The sequence below is a fragment of the Chelonus insularis genome, unplaced genomic scaffold, assembly GCF_013357705.1.
Source record: "Chelonus insularis isolate UGA/USDA-ARS -01 unplaced genomic scaffold, ASM1335770v1 contig_25_pilon, whole genome shotgun sequence".
Lineage (NCBI taxonomy): Eukaryota > Metazoa > Arthropoda > Insecta > Hymenoptera > Braconidae > Chelonus > Chelonus insularis.
In genome coordinates this window covers 2,146,459-2,168,989 of record NW_023276451.1, presented here as the reverse complement: position 1 = coordinate 2,168,989, position 22,531 = coordinate 2,146,459, and the positions used below count along the sequence as shown (strand labels likewise).

The 22,531-nt window shown below is 32.4% G+C and overlaps 1 protein-coding gene across 1 annotated transcript; it reads right to left on the bottom strand.

Annotated features, from left to right (window-relative positions):
* Positions 1–10,066: 10,066 nt before the first annotated feature.
* LOC118064850 (uncharacterized) lies at positions 10,067–12,783 on the bottom strand. Its single transcript, NM_001414568.1, has one exon. The coding sequence runs from the start codon at positions 12,741–12,743 to the stop codon at positions 10,779–10,781; it is 1,965 nt and encodes a 654-aa protein (NP_001401497.1). The 5' UTR covers positions 12,744–12,783; the 3' UTR covers positions 10,067–10,778.
* Between the last annotated feature and the right edge of the window lie 9,748 nt (positions 12,784–22,531).

Below are 22,531 nucleotides of genomic sequence, written 5' to 3'. Positions count from 1 at the left end.
TCCTACAAATCTCTAAACGGTTCTCCAATCAGTTGCTTTACTCAAATTAAAACGCTTGCAAACAGATCTGTAAGTGCAAACAATCTATATTGTTGTATAATCATATATTTCATACACATGAATTAAGTTTTTTTGTTTGCCGATGAGAATCTAGTGTGGCCATCATCTAAAGACCCATAAGAATTTGTGGGTAAATGGAGATTGGACATCTACCAACGCTGCCAGGCACTGTAGATAAAACTAATCCTAGGGAATCCATCAAATAATCTGCAGTGCTTCTTTCAACTCTGCAATAAATTACATGAACATTCACTAATATTGAAATTTCTGAGCAAACTTAACTACACAATATTTTCTCAGAATAAGTTTATAAGGTGGAAAATTGGATAGATTAAATGTATTCAAATACTCCGGTAATATAGCATTGTCAATATTGCCATTATCACAATTTTCAGTACTGTCTACACGTGTATACGGTTTTTCAGTAGTATAATCTAATAATTTACAACTTTAGTATCAATTTTTTCTACATCCACATTTCTAGCTGCAAGTATAGCACAGGTTGATAATTAAGAATAACATTTATCTGTGATTATTTTTTTATACATGTTTTCAATTATTTTATCATATTTAAATATTTGTGATGTTCTTCGTGTATACGTCTTCATTTTGTGAGAAGAAGTAGCCAAAACGTTTTCTCAGAAAAAAGTACTATAGACTTTTCTATTCTGAGACTTGAAACAACATAGGAAGTCTACGACTTGAATACCCAAATAAGCAAGTTCGGCCGGAAATGGTGGAACAACTATGATGGCCGTAAACTATTGAACAAAGTAACCAATCAAAGCATGTGGATTCAGTTCAGCTTTTTTCTGAAAATTATAAGGCACAGTGCGACCTATCCTACTAAAGAAATACATTCATAATTCGACTTAATATTTATTATAGTTAGAAGAATCTATCAGGTTGATCAATATTTGACTTACATTAATTTTATAAAGATACATTTACATATTGGACTCAAATTCTCATTAATACATTGATAAATGAACGAAGCAGTAGAGTACTGAACGCTGGACCTCAGATACGTGAAAACTTAGACAACAGACATTTAAGGTACTACTTCGAAATGACTTACTTGAGCTATCTAATAAAAATTACTTTTCAAGACAAGATAGTGAGTCAGACACATTCTCAAGCATTCTGGGTAATTGGCTGAACTTACGTGTACATCTGTCGTTAGCTGCATTCCTAGTGAATCGGTGTCTCAGGTTCTCTAGATTTCGCCTGGATTTGTCTAGTCTGGTTCAGCGTCTCTGCTTTCAAACAGACTGGATCACTGCAACCTCTGGAACTCAGTAAACTCTTAGGGACGTTGTCTCTGGATACCAGGATCTCTCGATATTGACTCTTGAAGACTAAGATGACTTTAGCCACCAAAACCAGATCTTACAAGTGTTCTGAACTCAATAATGACTACCCTTGTAGAAAAAATCTGTTTCAGAAGCATGCCACCGGAGTTGCAAATTTTGATGCCACCGTTGCGACGGAGCGGTATAAATTTGGAATTTTTTGGCAGAATTTTTCACATGGAAAAAAAAATGAAATTCTCAAAAAAAATCCAGTTTGTTCCAATTTTGGAACGTTTTGTATCTTATTCAATTCAGAGTATTTATCGATTTTTCAGTTCATTGACATTTAAGAAATGTGTACATATACGGTTATATTGAATATAAAGTTAAATCTAAGTTAATGATACTCCAAGGTATTTACAGCATCAATAACAAAGAAAGTATTAATTTCATCATCATTTTTAATACAAAAAAATATTCTTATAAAATCGCAAATATTTACAGGAATCTTCCAATTCTTTACATATATATATCGAGTCAAGTGTTTCACCTGTTACTGTCGTTCTTAAAATATTACATTAATTAATCGTTGAATAATAATTTGGTTCATAGTGACAAATGTACAAATTATTACATTTGCATTGTAAAATATTTGTAAGAAAGTTTGAATAGTTCCTATTTGTATTTCATCACGACACTCATATTTTACTACATATGAAATTGTTTTTCTTTTACGTCGATAATTTTTAGAATCATAAACAATTCGCTGTTTATAAAGTTGATTAAATAAATGTGGTCTATTATGATCTTCTATGCTAGATGTTACTAATGCTTTTTTTACGCTATTTGATAAATTTTCAATAAAAGAAATTTTACCAACTATTGCCAATCCATGCACGATAAAATTAAGTTTGAAATGACAATTTTTTTTTCTAATTAATCACAACATGTAGCAATTTCACTCGCTGGATGTAACTCAGTCCGTTTTAATTATGCTATGATGAAGCACCTTGACAAAACCTCTTCTATTTGCAATTAAGCGTATCTATTTCCATGAACCAATCTTTTTAATATCCCATTTATGGTTTCGTATGGAAAACATGTAATGTGTAATGGGCCTAGCTGATGTACTATATCCGGTAAATGGAGTAATTGATGCAAGTTACACGTCATGTATTGGAGACCATTTAGTTTTTGAAAATCTCGCACATATTTATTTAGTAACTTAGATGCTTTTTCGATCATTTCCGGAAATATACTCCCTTAACTTAACAAACATACACCTAGTACTAATTTTTTATGGTGATTATAATAATGTCTAAGCATTATTAGGCGTAAAATCATCAGGAAATAGTACAAAAGCTAATTTTTAAATTCCGAAACTTTCCAATATTTATAATCAATAACTGATCGAGGTAAGCGACATGTATAGAATGGCGGTTTAGTGCTCCGAATTTTTTTATTTACATTATGAAGATATTTGCGAATCAATACCAGTACTTTCAATAAAATTAATGACAATTCGAGAAAGGTCTGTTGGTCTTTCAACTCCATCGATAGGTTGGCCGGTTACAAAAACTTGCTTCTCTTGCATGATTGTTTTTTTAGTTGTTCGCAAATCTAATATTCTTTTATACGGAAATGCAAGAAAATGACTAACTTTCTTGCTTTTAATTTTACACCTAAAACACCCACAAGACGATTCATACCTATTTTGTCTTTGAAACGCTTTCAAGGTAATCAGGAAGCATAATAAAATCTCTACAGAGAATATTGTTAAACCATAAATTCGATTCAATAAAAAGGACAGACTATTTAAAAATAATAGAAATAATTTTTATTTTTCAATACTTGTATTAGAAAATAGATTTTAGGACAAGAAAAAAATACTCTCATTCATACTAATTTGTATATGACTCTAATTGTTATTACGATAGATGAGCAACACCTATTGACAGAAATTTATTTCTACATAATGTTGTATTCCTCAATGACTCGACGATATTTTATTTATTTCTATTCGTTTATTGTCAAGTAAATAGGTACAGGATATTACAGAATATTTGTTGTATGAGCGATTTAGAAGATCTGAGTAGTTCAGATGATAGATTCTAAGTAAGTCTCTGGATATTGAAGGAAGGAGCTTTATTTAAAGGGCTGACCCGAAGATCCAGGAGAGGGGTTGAAATCTAGCTTGTAGGGTTAAAAGAAGTGTTTTTATGTAAGGGAAAGTTGGAGAAATCGGGATGAGTCTAAGGTTCATATTTTAGAAATCAGAGATGATATATAAAAGGGTTTTCGGTGAAGGACTTGGAATGCATATAAAAACTAGGTTTTCCCTGTGGAGAAATCTTAACTTTCTAAAACTATAAAACTAATGTTTCTTTAAAATTATAAGTATATAGGTAAGGTATATAACACCTCCCTTTTTTTAGTATGGACACGGTAGTGTTCAATACTCTTAAAATGAATTTTTAAAATAATAATTATTTATATGAAGTAATAAAAAGAGTTTAAATTTCAAAGTGGAGTGGTGCTTCTTCGACAGAGTTGGTGTTGATGTGGTTCATCTTCTTCGGTAGACTCCGGAATGTTCGGGAGTAGTGACTTGCTTCTTGATGATGTGGTTGGTTGTTCGTAGATTACGATGTCTCTGGAAGTTGCTGCGTGTTCTTGCCTTAAGTCTGAATCGAAGTTGCAATTGATGAAATTTTTGATCGTCGGAGATAGTATTTCGCCGTTTGGTAGACTTCTGGTGATACAACAGATTCTATTTAAACAATTTAGAAATCCACAGCAGCGACAGCAATTGATGAGGATGATGATGAATACGATGGCGCTCAGTGCACTTAATAGTATGGTGTACCAACTGATATGGGATAGTATGGAAGGTTGGTTGAGTCTTGCAGTGATGATTTCGTCGAATTCATTGAGCTTCTTGTTGGCAACTTTTAAATCAGTAAGGTCGATATTGGTGAGTCTCACTGGTTGTAAATTTTCTGGAGGATTTATTGTTGATTCATAGAGAGAAATACAGCAGTCGTCTTCGATTATTCTTAGAGATGGTACGATATAGGTGATATTTTTATTCGCATAGTCATTAGATTCTAATACGAATAAATCGGTGTAGCCTTTACAATGACTTTGAAGATGGAGGATTCCAGTTTGACGGAGAATGACGTCTTCTATTTTGTCATTCTCATAGCAGACCACGGTTAAGGTTGAAGGTTTGTAAAGAATATAGATCCAGCTGTTGTGACCTATGTATGTCTAGGTCTCGATGTTGGCTCCTATAATTTTAGTGGAGCATTCTTGAGGTATTTGGTGAAGACGAAGAGATAGCAGTTGAAGTTCGCAGTTAGAGGAGTCCACAGCTTTCAGAGTGTGCACGTTAAAGCAAATGTACTTTCCCTCAGCGTATTCGTGACAATCTGACAAATCTTGCAAAAAAGTATGCTGGGTTTTGGAAATAGAAATTAGGAGATGTGGGAAAGTGGGTTGGATGTAAGAGAAAATAGAGGAGTTATCATGTTGAATTGGTGTTGGGATTAGTTAATAAAGATCGTAGATGTTTTTATTTACCAGAGGTAATTTTGAGGCAAAGATAATACTATTTTCGTGAAAGATTAAATCTACTCTAATTAAATAATATAAAGTAAGAATGTTAGTGGGGTTTGGTTCGACGATTGAATCATAGCTACCTTTATATTTTTTCAATTTATCTAATAACATTTCGAGGATAATAATTAAAGGTAATAATATATTATGTTTGCTAAAGTTGATAGCTTCGATCGTTTGGCTGAATTCTCTATTGGCTTTATTTGGAAGAGCAGAAAGGGTGGTGAGGTGTTCATTTAGAGAAATTTCAAATATGAGTTTGTGAATCTAATCATCAGTATTGTCCATGAAATCATTGAGTTTTTCGACGTTTTCGTTCATTGTAATCTCTTGGTTTTTCAATGAGTTTAATGAGCTATTAAAATTTTTAATTGTGCTAGAAATTATCTGTACTTGAGCTTTGAGATGAGTTTGTGTTTGAGTATCATCATTTAGAAGAGCGTTTATGCTGTCTGTATAACATTTTGCGTCATCGGCGTCTGGTGTACCGAATAACCAGTTCAGGGCATATGATACACGATTGATTAATCCCCGTCGATCTCTTAAGGGTTTAGTTTTGATCATTTGCTTAAGGATTTCGTGTTCTAGGTTCACATTGCTTATCTCATTTTCAATTATTATTAAAGTTTTATCACAATGATAAAAAAGAGGAGTATGTTCAACTGGTTTGCTAGTGATTTTATTACAAATGTTTTTGGATTTGTCGAAATTATTCAGTAGGACAGTTCTAAAGTTAGTTAGATGAGTAAAATTGAGGTGAGTTAGTAATGTTAATTTTGAGCTCGAGAGTCTAGCAGTTTCTTTCATGTTGAAGAATATACCACTAGATTGAGTTAGAGGTTCATTTTTATAAAATTGATCTGTTAGAGGAATTAGGGGTAGAAGGAATTGCAAGATTGTAAGATTCATTAGATCCATCTGAATAATAGTGTTTGAGAATATTAGTGTGGTATCTAATTATTTTCTTTCCTACTTGAATATCAACAGTTTTGTTTGGATATACTTTAATAATTTTAAAAGGTCCTTTAAAGTTGCTAGATAATTTTTTTGAAAGTCCTACTTTTGTTTGGTTTTAGTAAATACATACGAAGTCATTTTCTTTGAAGGTTTTGGGATTTGTATGCTGATCATGATTCAGTTTACTTTTTTCTTTGGAAGATATTATATTATCTCGGACTATCTTAAATGATGAGTTTAATTTATATTGTAATGATCTAACGTAATCATCATAGGTATAGTGAAACTTGGGATCTTAAGTGATTGAAGATGGTAGATAGGCTTTATGACCAAAAAGTAATTCGTAGGGAGAGAAATTAGTAGACTTGTGTATTGATGTATTGTAACTAAACATCGCGAATGGAAGATATTCATCCCAATTACTTTGATCCTTTTTGATATAATGTTTGAGATAATCCTTTAGTGTTAAGTGTGATCGTTCCAATGCGCCGTTAGTTTGAGGATGGTAGGGAGTAGTGGTAAGATGTTTAGTCTTAAATATATTACTAAGTTCTTTAATTAATTTAGATGTGAAGTCAGTGCCTTGATCAATCAAATTTATTTCCAGCTTCTGTAAGTTGTAGAGGTCTGACTACATCAATAGTTAATCTATCGAAAGGTTTTTCGGAAGTGGTCGTGATTTCCATTGGTTGTTTTATAGGTTTGAAGTTAACTTTGTTAATCTGACACGAGTGACAAGATTTTATATGTTTTCTAATATCTGACTTCATGTGAGACGAAAAATATCTTTCTTTGATCTTTGCGTAAGTCTTATTAAAACCACAATGTCCAGATAACTTGCTATCGTGATTTTCTATTAGAATTTGTTTGATTTCATCTCGCGTTTTGGGTGTAATTTTAGTTGTATTGAGGACCTTGATTTGGTTGTTTGGAAATGTGAACTTCAGCATTTCATTGAATAGTGCTCTTTTGATATTTGGCTGGTTAGTTGGAGGGACAAAAATGAAGGATGATTTTTTGATTAAGGTTTTTAATTTTTTGAAATGATTAACAGTTTTTAAGTTATGGATTTTTGGATTTTTGAAAAAAAAAAAAAACTTATATCCACAAAATTCGTAAGTATTGAATTCGTTGTACAAGAGCAAGAAGATGAATACATTGATTACATTAATCACATCTCGTGAGGCCTCACAGGTTGATCAAAAAATGACGTCAAGTATTGTTGTTGGACCTATAAATGATCTTACGTATTCTATGTTCAATTAAGTTACTGTCTATTTCAACCAGAAATGTGTATCAGCATTTAATAACTTATATGCTTCTAAAGCATACATAAAAACACTTTTAAATTATGGTCGCGAATTAAAAAATTCGCATCTCAGCACTGTTAGCTGGTCTCAAGACATATCTGGTAAAATAGATAGTGTTAAAGGTGAAAATGAGAACTTGAAAAAACGGTGTCAATATTTATCATATGGAAGAAATTTTGATTCACTTGGCGATCTACATTGTGATGTATTTAATCAAGAGCATTTTTTAGTAAACAGTGTTGAAACATGGCTACGTTCAACAAAATCTCAAGATTCATTTTGTTTAATGAATGCCTCAGCTGTTGGATGCAAAGTTGAAATAATTGGAGCCTCTTCGATAATGAGACGTGTAAAGATATCCCCGAGTACTTTGCTTTCCCATTACGTGTCGTCCAATTCCTTCGAAACCTCTCCAACCAGATTATACTAAGATTTCTCTGTATATTCATTGTAATTACATGTAGTTCTCAGGAACAGGCATACATTTTCGTAATGAAGGGAACGGCATTAATCGCACCAACAATTTCAATAGCTACTGCTTTTTTGCTTTTGATTTGACACCCGATCTTTCTGCAAATAGCACTACGCATTGGAATTTAATCCGACATAGCAGTGTACCTCTAGAAGTATGCTTCGAGGACGCCTTAGCTTCAACTATTAATTGTATTGTTTATGCTAAAAATATACTTGAAATTGATTCACCGCTGTGAATTATTGTGGATCTTTCGAACTTAGTATATTTTTAATAATGTAGAGCCATATTGTTCACGAAGAGCTCAGTATCAAGCTAGCCGCCTGTCGTGTAACATGTTTCAAGTAGTAAGCATTTTTTTTTCTCAAGATGAAGTTTGTAATCGTATGTACAGGAATTTTTTAATAACAACGCTGTTTTTGTACTAAAAGAAAGTGCCCTGATTGCTTTAGGAGCTAATATTATTGGCCATTAGATGATTGCTCCTGAATTTGCTTATTCATTATTATCAGAATCAAAACAACAAGCAAATATTTTATTGACATCACAACATGGTATGATGGCTTATTATCAATCAAAGCTGTATACAATAATTTAAGGGCTAGTATACCGAATACTAAGCAGATTTATTACAAGAGACTTCATGTTAAAACACCTATCAGAAAAAATTGTGTTTAAAAAAATTATAAATATCGACGACATCCTTGATAAACCATCGTTAACTGTCCCGTCAACCGTAGAGATCGTATGTTCATTTCACTTTGCTTAGATGATACAACAATTGGCTACAAAAAAATTTACCAATGCGCCTCAAATCTTCAGCCACTTTAACAGTCAAGCAAAATTTAATATATAATAACTGCATGTAATGAATACGCTGCAAATTATAGAAGCTCTTCAGTACATCGCGGCTCATTCAATAGACGTATATCCAGCAGACAAGATTCCGAAGGTGTGGACAAAACCGACAGCATTTGTAGTTAATACCGATAGGCCCAAACAACCAGGGCAACATTGGGTTGCCATGGACGTCAATCGAGATCACATCGGCTACTACTTCGACAGCTATGGACTGCTACCAATTATTCCAGAACACCTTAGGAGACTTCGAAATAATTGTTGATACTTCCGCCACTCCGTCAAACATCTACAACAGAAAGATTTACAAGTGTGCGGCCAATATTGTATCATGTTTTTGCGTGCTATGTCTATTAATTATCCACTTAGTAACTTTTTATCTTGCTTCAATAGAGAATATTCCGGAACCGATGAAATTGCAGCTGAATATTATGAGACCTTAATGAAAAAAAACGCTTGGAATATAATTGTCATACATTTATGGGTAAAGGGCTTAAATTCAATGAAGTATGTTTGAGTAAGAGTAAAATTGGATTTTGATAGGAATAATAACTTTATAAAGCCGTATTTAACTATTTTCGTTAAAGATTCTTTAAATACCTTATGTTATATATACTTAAAAATAATCAGAAATGGTTGATTACGTTCGATCGAGAAAATTATTTGCTACAAGCACATGTATATGTAGCAGCCATCATGCCCCGTTGCTAAGCGATGGCGTCAAACATTATTATGTAATACATGATAGACATATATTTGATGCCCGTAGCATTAAATATATGTTCATCTTTTATCTATGTCTTCATGTTTTGCTGTGTTGTTGTGCACTCACTTGCACAATTTACATCTTAAGCGCAACGCCTGTAGCTAAGAAAAAGTTGGGCATACATATCAGTGCATAGTGGCCGAAAATATGGCGATGCATTCGGGCTCAGCCAGTGTGAATCGGACTTCATGCCCCGGCTCTTCTACTTTTACCCTCGAGCGTGGTAGTACAGCCGTTGAGAGTCATGTCGCCACGGCCAACCGTTAGGTGTCACCTCAATGCCCTTAAGTCAAACCACGCCAAGCCTGACACTGCACGCATGTGCCAATAGTAAATATTGAAAAATTTTGTGTCTGGAGGTGAATCACATGAAAATCTTTGAATAATTAAAAGGTATGTATTAATTAGCAAATAAAATTTGAATTATTATATTATAAATACTTGATACCCTACCTATGATGTACCCTTGCTTCCTGTGAAACTGCTTGGGCTGACACAAATTCATCTCTACTTTGTAGTGGGGATGGGAGTGTCGTCCACCGAACTGGCAGCATTCTACTTAGAGTGCTTCAGAACCTTTCTTCTTTATTTCTACTTGCCAGAGTTAGGCTGTGATTTAGCAGCTCGTATGCAGAACGTGGTCATCTTTTTTTTCCTTTGAATTTTAAGACGCCTGTAACGAATGACTGAATGGCTGCAAACGTAATTCACCCTTAAACCTGAGGGAGCCGCGTGTTTGCAGGACAGTCTCGTCTGGTAAAGTCCCAGGTGGGTCGGAGCCCTAGGATTCCTGAGCAGATATGTTTTGTAGTTTTTTATGTAAATAGGTTTTTGGTTTACTAGGTTGTTTTTAATGACGGCAAAACTCAGTATAAATTTTCGACCACATGGCAAAATGTTTGTTCATGAAAAAATAGCTTTTCTTGTATTGAATATCTAAAAAGAAAACGCATCAGAGATCAAGAGATGAACCAATAAAAGCAGTCTTAAGTCTCTACAATTAATGGTTCTAAAGATATTAAATTGTTTATGTCGAAAATACTGTTATTTTTTAAACAATTTATCTTAGCTCATCAACAAATTAAATTTTTGGAGTTATTTTTAATTTCTAATCGATTGCTACATTTATGTTGAATGTGCAAACTAACGAAATATTGATTAATTGCCATTACTTTTTGAAATTTGAAAAAAAAAAATTGTAAATTTGATAGAATTTGTCATAATGCCTGTTTTTTTTCGAGTTCATTTGTTGCTGAGCTACGATCAATACTGAACATTTATAACACGAGAAAGGAAAGGAATAAAAAAAAGATCCCATTTTTGAACTCCTGTACTTATTACTGGACATGTATTCATGCATCGAGTATATATTTACATAATTTTTTGATGCACATTAAAAAAAATTTTTTTTTGTTTTTATATACTCTTTATGATGTTGCGTGAGTTCAGTAAATTATCCGTAGAAAATAAAACTTATTTTTGTAGTTGGACGGTAATTTATGTAAGACTGGAATAATTTTTATTGAGTCAATAACCAAATAGTTATGCAACTCATCACTGTTTCTGATTGATTTTAGATAATCACAAACACGCTCATATAACATGTCTATGGACACTAGTCGTCTATAGTCACGACTAACATAATTACCATACTTCGAGTATAGAATACTATGTGGTCGTGCTAGAATGAAGTTTGAACTACTGTTGATTTCTGCAGTTCTTCCTAGAGAATCAAAATATCTTACCACTCTACAATTTTCGATTTTTCTAGGTTCGAATGATATGGTGTTTCTTGAAATCTGGTTTATTTTATATTTTTTCAATAAAATATTTGGACTCATTACAAAATCAGAATTAATTTGTGTCTGGCTTTTTTTATGCCGCTTGAGATCATTAAATGTGGAAAATACTGCTTCAATTTGATAAATCCATTTATTATAGAAAAGACATTTAGAGACATTTTTTATAATACGAGTATTATTTTTTATGTATATGTCGTTACTTAACAGATACAGTGGCTGGAATACCGATAATAAAATAAACAATTGTTGGCCTAATAATGAAATGCTCTTGCTTGCATTTACGTAATTGTTAAAACTTTGTTGAAGATTACATATGTAATTCTTTTTTCCGATTTCAGTATGTTCTTGCAATACATTTGTAAACATTTTTATGTGCTCCAACGATCCTTTTGCACCAGATTTTATAACATCGAGAAGTATACCTGTGCCATTTATCATTTCATTCACAGTTGTCAATGATAAACAAATTCGAGCTCCAAAATTTTGTAATACATTGATGAACACATCGATGTCATCTCTCCAAATTGTACAACCCAATTGCATCAAAACTTTAGCTCTTTCTGAAACATTCTGATATGTGAATGAGAGGGATTTCCATAACATTGATTTATCTTGAAAGTAATTATCGTACAACTGCAATAACAGCATATGATACTGGCCAAATGAATATTTACTCTGATTGCAAACGTTTCGGCGTCTTCCGTACTTCCACGAAAGCCGTAGAAGCTCAGATGTTGCTCGCAACATTAAAAAACTTGGAATTTCTTTGTCTCGTTTTAAGTAGTATACATTCAAGTCATCGCCATCTTGATCTGCATGTAATCCTTCAAGTACATACGGATTTACATGTATTGTATTGTCGTTGAGATTCCGATAACTCAATAATTCACATGCATAAATTGCACAGTCATTAATAGATGGATCGCGATTAATGATTACATAGGGTGTAGCTAAATCTAAACAATCGAACATATGTCGTGGAATGCTTACATCATTTGGTCCCAGATTGTTATCAATTGTTAATGTCATTCTTAGACCCAAAGCATTCACTCCTAATATTCTTACTCTCATATAACTGAGTTTGCCAGATTTCTGTTGCATTAAAGAACCTCCTTTAAATTTATCGTTTATAAACTGATAGTATTTCAAATGCTCCATATCAATGATATGTTTAGGTATTCGAAAAAGTGGAGCTTGGCGATAAATGAGGCGTTTAGGATATTGTAGATTATGAGGTACAGTTGTATCATTAAGTTCGTTTATATGAACTTTATAGATAAACCAAATAATTGATTGAAAGTAAGAATAATTTTTTTTCGTGAATAAACTAGGTTGAGGCATACAATAAAATCGTTTTGATGTTTTTAAAATGAACGTACGAGGATATTGCATGAAAGGAGTGCAATATCTACATGAGCGATAAACTTTAATATGACACATTAAGCACAAAAAAAAAGAAGCTGATTTATTCTTTTCTAAAATTTCGATAAATTTAGAAAAATCAATAGTTAATGTATTATATGTCGTAACCGAGTTAACTTTATATTTGATTGTAAGAAAATGTGGTTTAGCGATTTTATTTAACAACTGTTCGCGTAAATTCCACATCTTTCATTACCAAACGAGATTTGTCGAAAGTATGTTAAAATCAAAGGGAAAAGAAATGTAATATGATCTCTTTCAACATTATAATCTCTATTTATCTAAGTCATTACTCATATTAAATGACAATATAACAAAAGGAGAGAAAATGATATCATCTATCAAACATCATAATAGTTTATTTGTCGACATTCATATGATGATAAGATTCTCGTTACTGATAAGAAGATACTTCGATATAATTGAATTATAATAAGCAGTTCTTTAAAAATTATTAAAAAATTTAATAATACTTTGAGAGCACTCACTTCTGTTCTGCAAGAAACTACATTAAAATAGTATAAAAACTGTTTCACGCCAAAGTATGTAATTCATTGTTTCATTAATTTTATTTAAAGCCATGAGTCATTGTAATTATGTAAATTTATTTCCGAGTGTTTTAGGCAAAATAATAATCTTCATTCGTATTTTATGGCGTAGGATAGGTATTTATAAGTTCTTATTGATATGTATTGATTTATTAATTTATTAATTATAAGTGATGTAAACCAAGGCTGAGGAATTCATTTAGTAATTAAATTTAGTGGATGAAGTCTCAATAACCCAAGTAAATCTGTTAACTACATGGACTGTTGGAAGGAAAGTTGGGAGGCTGTAGTGGAGCAAAGGACGAAAAGCAACGTCTCACTCAAAAGAGAAGATGGAAGTATGGAAGAGGTCATTTTTGAGTTTAGATATTAAGTTTTGGAATTAGGATTTAGTTGGTGCACATTAGTTTCAAGTGACCTCTCCATATGAAAATCTGTGAGAAGTCACGTGAAGATAACGACTAATAGAAAATGTGATTCGACAAATTGAAGACGTTTTGGAGCAGAGGGGAAAGAAAATGAAGAGAAGAAAGAAATTGAAGAACGAGTTTATAAAAGATTTTGGAGAGTGGATTGCAGACTGAGCTCCTAGTTAGTCCATGGCAAGCTGTGCCCATGAAGGGCCAAGTATTACCATCTTTTTGGGAGAGAAGAGCAGAGAAGACTCCAGTAAGCAGAGTGAAGATCAGTAAGGATGTTTAATTCAAATTGAAAGACGTCCAAGACCACTAGGACTGAGTTGACGAAAGCTACAGTATCGAAAGCTCTCTGCAGAATTTGGGAGTTATCTAGAGTGGGCTTGTAATGGGTGAAAAGGTAAATTTGTAGTTGTTTAAAATGATTTTGTTGAATAGAAGAAAATACGTGAGGCTTGGTTTGCTCTCGTACTCGTTAGTTTAAGCTCAATTAGAAATTTTGATAAAGAAGATTTGATTTAGTTTAGTTGATTTGATTTAAAGGATTGTTTATTGTGGAAAACTAAAATATTGCGTTCGTGAGTTTAAAATTTTGAGTTGTGATTTTAGATTTTAGAAACAGAATAAATCTAAAAAATATTTAAAACAAATCACTTCTTATTTGGGGCAATGCACCACTTTTTTTAGATATTTCAATTTCAAGGGACGTCTGCATGATAGGAATTTTGCATGTTCATAAGCTCCCCGATTTTCTGTCTTCATGTGTTGTCTGATCATTGCGAATTTAGGACATCCGATCGATTCCAGATTGATGTTATTTTTAATTTTTTTAATCATGTTTCTTCAAAGTTTTCTCCCTTGTATGCAATTATCATTCCTAGTTCTTCAGCTGCAGTTGTAATTTTCAAAAAAAATTGGTCAAGTTTCGGCCTATGTTTAATATGTGAATTGCAATGACGATTATATGTTCATTACATGAATAATAACGAATAAATTAACAAGCGTTTCAATAATCAAGAAGTATGTGTAAAAGAAAAAATGTGTGACTATTATAAAAAGTTAAAAGAAATGATGGAAGAGGCTTATGTGCTTCTCTTATCATTAAGTGAACCACACAAGGATAAAGCTGAGAATAAATGGTTGGCGATTAGTAAAAAAAATGTTAGTACATTGAATCGACAATTGCAAAATAATTAATCAGTTGGTGAAAAACAAGTTCCATTTGTTGTTTATGCTGATTTTGAATGCATTTTTGAACGAGACCATGATAAGCAGAAACATATTTTATACAGTATTGCTTTCTACGTGCATTGTTCATTTGATGAGTCTCAATCTAGTTTTTATTTCAAACGTGGTGATGATTGTATTAATCAGTTTGTCTTAGAAGTTAAAAAAATTATCTGAACATGTGAAGAAAACCATTAAAGATGTTGTGCCAATGAAACCATTGACTTTACAGCAATAGAAGACTCATAATAAAGGTATAAATGTTACATCTGTAATTAAATTTTTTTGAATAATGAAACAAAAGTTCGTAACCATTATTATTTTATTGATTATTATCGTGGCCTTGCTCACAACAAATGTAATTTGAATTATCAGTGTTCCGACATTATTACAATAGTTCTTAACAATCGTTCGGGATACGATTCACACTATTTAATTGAAGAATTAGCTTCATTATCATCGTTTGAAGGAAGAGTTGATCTATTACCAATTAACAAGGAAAAATATATAGCTTTCACAAAGACTGTCGGTAAATAAGAATTTAATGAATACAATAGAAGCAGAACTCGTAACATTGCGGTCAAATTACGATTCATAGATTCCTTTAGATTCATGGCACGTAGCATTGAAAAATTAGCTCCATTTTTCCATGATGAAAATAAGAATATTAATAAACGATTCTATAATGATTCTGAACAGTTTAAATTAGTAGTGCGAGAGTAAGTTCTTCCCTATGAATATATTGATATTTGGAATAAACTTAATAAAACCCAGCTTCCTGCTCAATTATTGCTTCATCCTAAATTGAATGATACAAACAGCACAAATGACGATCATCAACATGCACTCGCTGTGTGAAATAAGTTTCACCTTAATAGTCTAGGTGATTATTTAGAATTATATTTGAAAACTGATGTTTAATTATTACCAGACATCTTTAAAAATTTTTGTAGAAATTGTTTAGATGCGTTATTCAAATCCTTCACATTACCTAACTGCACCTGGCCTAGCTTTTGATGCTATCCTCAAATATACAGACATAGAACTTGATGTTTGGCGAGATATTGAAATGCTTAATTTTATAGAGAGAGGAATAAGAGGAGGTGGTCACAAGGTTGCAATACATGTGGCAAAGCTAATAATCAATTTATGAGAGACGATTTCGATCTAAACATGTATGTACTGAGTGAATACTACCTAACTGAAAAATTTGATTTCGATAATATCAATCATTTGATTATAAATATTCTCAAAGATTCACTAATCGGTTATATTTTTAAGGTAGATTTAGATTATCTAAAATCATTGCATAAGCATCATAAAGATTTACCGCTATGCCCAGAGCATTTGAAACCACCTAATAGCAAAAGTACACAGCTAATGACAACATTACTCCCTAATGAGACAATGAATCCACCAAGCTAGCTGTTGCCACCTATACCTGATGTCTTACACCCCAGGAATTGCCCACTCACGAATTAAACTATTGAATTATAATTTTTTTTAATGCCCGTAATGCGCCAGAAAGTTTTATACTAGACTTCCACTGGTTAATAGTACGTGAAATAAGTCAAGTAATTAACTAGCCTGCAAGCGGGACCTCTAGTTTATTTATAATAATAGTATAGATAATTGGTAATTTAGTAAAATTAAATCGGGACATATCAACGCCACACCACATACGATTACAAGATTATTTGCCTTATTATAATTGAACAGTAACAATTGAATTAAGCGTTATACTTAAAAGGTACTCTAACGTACAAATCTTAGGGATTATTTATGTTGGTCGTTAAGACATTGTTTACAATTATTGAGTCTGCCGTACACGCGATAACAATGCGTGACTTTAGTCAACAACGGTTTCTCGAACCTTCGAGTCTCTTGTTGAGTTGTGAGTTTAAGGCGTTAGTCACTCGAGAACAAAGTAAGATATAAAGTTAATTACCAGAAGAGAAGGAGAAAGTCGAAATGATACAAAATCCTTGCGAGAATTAATAAGGTGTACAGCAGGCTCGCGCTTGTTGCCACGTATCCGCTTCGTTGAATTCTCCGAATGGACGACGATAGCTCCTGCCAGTCTTTCTGGTTCTTTCAAACATCTGTCTCGCTCTCGCCTGAGATTACCTGAAGATGTCTTAATTCACAAACTAAACTAGTCTTCTTGTAAGTGTTTCACCGACTTCGGTAACTTAATTGCGATAAGATACTCTTACTTTGATTGTTACATCTCGAGTGTGTCGCAACTTGTTCTTTTGCTGCTACACGATCTCTGTGTATCTCTACGAATCAATAATGTCGGGCAGTGGGGCCACGTTCCCTAATTGGGTCATCTGTTCGAGGGATGGCTTAATTCGACGGCACCCGATGTTAGTCGATTGCCCATTGCGAGCAGTGACAGGCTGAGCGCGAGATCGCTACAATCCTTGTCTCACTAAAAATGAGTATGCTAGACATTATAGAAACCTACAGTAGTGTGTTGAACTGCGTTCGAAAAATTCGTCGAGTTTTACAACTCAAGCAATCAGCTTGGTTAAAAAAAAAATATACTTAAGTACGAATATGAGAGAGCAGTCTAAAAATGAATTTTAAAAAAAATTTTACAAAGTAATGCTGTTCATGGAAAAACAATGGAAAATGTCCGTAATTACAAAGATATAAATTAATCACAAGATAGGAGGGAAGATGGGGGGCACAAACTCTAATATCACAAATAAAGCTTTCATAGCAGCATTATAGTTTATAAAGAATTGTCATTATGGAAAAGAAACAACTACAAAAACTGTTCAACAAGCTAATTTATGGAGAGTTTGCAACACATGATTTATCAAAAAATTTTATTTTTAATGACTATTATAATTATATTATAAAAACTTTTGAAAATAATGTTTAATTATTATATACAAACACAGATAGCTTAATCCATCATTTTACTAATGTAAACATAGATGATTATATCAAACGTGACATTCAAAAATATGACATTTCTGATTATCCTGAAAATAATATTCATAGAATTCTGTAAGTTAATAAAAAAATTCTAGGTTTAATGAAAAATGAAAATAATAGAAAAACTATAACAGAATTTATTGGGCCTAGAGCAAAAATGTATAGTTTAAAAGTTCAAAATGAAGAGAATCAAACGAAAGCCAATAGTGAGAAAAAGAAAGCCAAAGGTGTGAAAAAGGCAACGATTAAAACGATTACGATTGATAATTACGCAAATTGTTTATTTCATCATACCATTCGAAAAAAAAAATTAATATCATATTGTCAGTGAGAAACACGAAGTATTCAATATTTTGAGAGCGAAAAAAGCCTCAAGTTGGCAAAATAATAAAAGACAAAATAATAAAAAAAATTGTTAGAGATAACTACTGATACTTTAACATGGGGCTATAAGAAAATGTAATACAAATTCGTAATTTTTATATTTTTTATTGAAATAATTACAAGTTACAAATATCATAGTCATAAGTTACAATTGTTATAGCTCAAGGTCCCAATTGTTATTTCATTCATTCTAATTGTTCCTTTATACATAAAATTATACCTATTATAATTTCTGTAATAATTATAAGTTTCTTATTGCTATAATTACAAGTTTTTCGAATAAACTATATATATTATTTATATTAATCTAACTATTGTGTTCGTTGCTAAACCCCAACCACTTCACATATGCTTGCTTCCCACGTTTTTTGAGCACGTTTTCAACCAGATATACATTAGGATTTTGGACTCTAGTTAAATAATTCTCATAAGGACCGCCTTCCATTGGTTGGTTTTGATCGTCAGTTAATTTATGGATCACTGGAATGTGTATATTTAACTTTGCTGATGGTGAAAATTCCAGTGGTCCAATTGGGAGTGTAGCCTTTCTTAAATACATGTTTACAATTACTAATTCAAACTTTATTGCTAATTTTAAACTTTTTTTTCTATCGTAAATCTTTTACAAATTGATGCTTTGAGATTGCTGAATGTTAAATACATTTCAATGTTATATTGTTTCATAAGTACTTCAAAATCCTTATTATAAAACTCCTAGCCTCTATCAATGTGTAGATGCTTGTGAACTCTTTTTTGTTTTGATATTGTCATCATTGCACCAGTGACATCTTCACCATTTTTGGTCTTAATTAGTATAGCTCAAGCGTATTTAGAGAAAATATCAATAACTGTTAATGAATACTGATATCCTTTATTGTACGATTTATAAGCAGTCACATCAACGTATATCCATATGTCGCTGTTTATAATTTCTTCTTACTGGTCTATAAAGCTCTTCTGCAATTTGTCTTTTTTCTTTGTTCATAGCAACTGAGCTTTAGGTCTACCTTCCAATTTTTCTTTAACGTTCTCCTTCAGCTGTTTTATAATGCCGGTACGTCTCCTATCAGCCTCTTTAAACGTATTCAATTGATCTAATCGATACAATTTATTTATTTTATTCAATTCAGCCTTCAAAGTTAACAGCATTATTTAGAGCTACTGAAACAATTTTTTATTGATCATATCATATTATTCATATATTGTCAATTTGAATCCATTACCAGGTAATAAGAGAATGTTTTGATATTTCTTTGAATATATATTTCTCTGAGATTCCTATCGGGCCGATTATGTTAATAATAGGCGTAAGTTTTTCAAAATTTGTCCGTAAGTTTTCTCGTCAATTCCTGTTGTTATATTCTAATGAGGCGATTCCATAAATAGCAATTCCAAGAGACCAGTAGTACTTTCATATTCTTTATCACCAATGTAAACAAATTTATCATCAAATCATGCCTCAGAGTTACCAATGATCAATTTATTTTTTCATTTTCTGATACCGAACTTGTATCCAAGTCCTTCACTCGATGTTTTGGATTGAATTTTTTTAAATACGATATTAAAGGTAACTGAGTGTACTTTGATGAGGAGCAGTAGTAAAAGATTTATTATAATTTATTGCACTATGTTCTGCATTATAATCAACAGTACTATCATGTGTTGTTTAAAAGCTTGCAGACTTTTCAAAAGAATCTTTTTTGATTAGCTCTTTACTTTCCACATCAAATTTTTCTGTTTTCATCGGTGTTTCATCCACTCATTGTTGTAAAGGAGTTACAACGGGTTTAAACATTACGTTTATAGCTCGTTGTTTCCCCTCCATGTTCAACAATTTCATGTTGACGTCATATTGCATCACTCGCTTTTGCAATCTGATGCAAAATATCAGCTCGTTTCTGCATTTTTCTTATATCTATCTATGTCGATAACGACGAATCCTTACTTGTCACTTCAACATTTAGAACATAGTTCTCGAATTTTAGAAAATAACATGTCAGTGTTTATATGATTATCACAAATATGCTTTCAATTTATATTGTCTTGTCGGAAACGCACGAGAAAATTAATATTATGTCGCACAAGATGTTTGGGAATGCGTGCATAAGTTTGACAGAGATAGAAGCTCTCACCATCTCTGTGTCGTCCCATACGAAAATTAGCACGCATGTTATCTTGTTTCTCACAAGCTACGTCATCAAATATCATTATTGAATTAGGTTCCGCTTGCTCCGGTTTCACAACTTCTTCGTGTTCATTGAAAGGAAAAAAATCCTATACCTTTCACTGGTTCAAGTAATCTTTCTAAAAATTTATATTTCAGCTAATGAATAGATTTGGAATATAAATATATATTTTTAAATCGTAATCCATTCGGGTGTACAATACGACCTAAGAGAGCATTTATTTATTGCAATTCAAAAGGCCATATATCACGCCGCGAACGCTGTTCGGTGATGAATTGACGTGACCTCGAATTTTTACAGTTTGCGGCACGACATTGTTTTTTATAGAAATGATTTTAGTACAGCTCGATTTATGACACAGTACAGACGTGGCACCGGCTTAATCAATACTATCATAAATAAATTGCCGTTCAAGTTACATATTCCTAAATATCAGTACTAAGGACCCGAAACAAAATTACAAAAATGATTAGAACGTAATGATCCTGGTGTAAATCCATCGGGAGCAGCGTGTAAAAAGAAAAACATTGCGTATTCGAAAATCATGAAAACGTAGAAGCGAGAAACACAGCTGATAGAGTGCTTGCTAAAAAAGCTTGGCAAATAGTTTTCGCTAAAGACAAAAATTAAAGTAAAAGAGCTGCTGCATTGGGAGTTACAAATATCATGAATAAAATCAAAACTTCGAATGGGTTTAGAGGAAAGATTGAGAAAGGGCTCAAAAAAGAAACTCCTAAGACAGATTGTAAATTCTGCAGAATTAATGATGAATTCCGGTGCAGAGCCCATGGAATCTGCATTAATAGCTGAACAAAAAGCAGTAAAAGCAGAAGATTAGTAAAAAAAAAATTTTCGAGTTCCTCGTGTATTACCTGTACCGACTAAAGTTGGCGATGTTTTACCACTTATACCGATATTTGTTGTTTAAGTGCAATTGGAACTTCAGCTGGTGGAACTTTAGGTATTGCAAAGGCAGTTAATGATGCTAAAGCTGCTCATTGTCGATTGGATAAAGCAAAACGTCACAATCAGACAATGGAAGCCATATCCTTAGGAAGAGGTCTACGTTCTAAACGTCTTAGACAAGGATACGGTCAATATTGAAAACCAGCAAAAAAACGTATGGACTACCAGATTGAGCATTAATAAACATCGTTCTCTTGAGCTGTGCAAATATTATAAAAATTCTATACTTTCGTGAAGTTTTCGTGAGAAATGATTTACCGAAATCTAAATCATGAAAAAATAAGTCAGCTACTTAATAGTTAAGGTTCATACCTTAATGATAAAAATCGACCTCGAACTTACTGAAAGCAACAAGATTATTTAACAACAAATTGTGGACATTTATGTTAGAAGTTTCACAGAGAAAATGTTAAAGACATCTGGGGACTTAGTATGAAATCTAATCTCAACAGCTATATAAGAAGTGAAGATGAGTAAAAGTACTTTAGTTATGGATGATTCGCTCACAATAACACTGTCTGGACAGTCCTTTACATTAAAGAAATTCATTTTTTACCTATCAAACTAACAAATTAAAAAAATTATGTACTGGGTCTTGTTGTTATTATTAACATTCAACTCCATCCCAAATATTGATAATGGATGTAATAAATTTTCTTGTAATAGAATGAACAAAATAAAATCATTGAAATACCAACAGGAATTGATGATATTGGAAATTATTCAAAGAAAGCTGATCTCACATTGTTAATTTTCATCAAACCTGACAATAATGAACTGCACAGTGAGATTTACAATAAAAATTCTACTATAAATTTTGAGCCGGATGATTCTATTGGTCGTCTGTTGGGTTTCAGCCCAAGACTTATCTCGCCAAAACCAACACAGACGTCGGACCAGTTTCTATCGTGAGAATAACTCATTGAGAATCGAGTGCAATATTACAACAGGAGCATACAAGATCCATAAAATAGTTCATACAATTCATTTATTCTCCCCATCAGTCTCACCATGATATGAAATCATTGAAGTGCCATTTTACGTTATTTATCTATTCTTCGTCGTACAAGCAATACATCATATGCATTTAAAAATTATCGATCAAGACGGAGAATTGGTTAATTTTCGGAAAAAATAACAATTCGTTTGCATGAGAAATCTATCAAATAATGGGTATTGTTTATGAAACAACTGTTAGAAGAAGCTATAAAACCTACTTACTATGCCAAAAATTGTCAATCAACGACGAAACCTTTAACGACTATGACGTTAAATATTGCGTTTTCAAAGAATTTGGG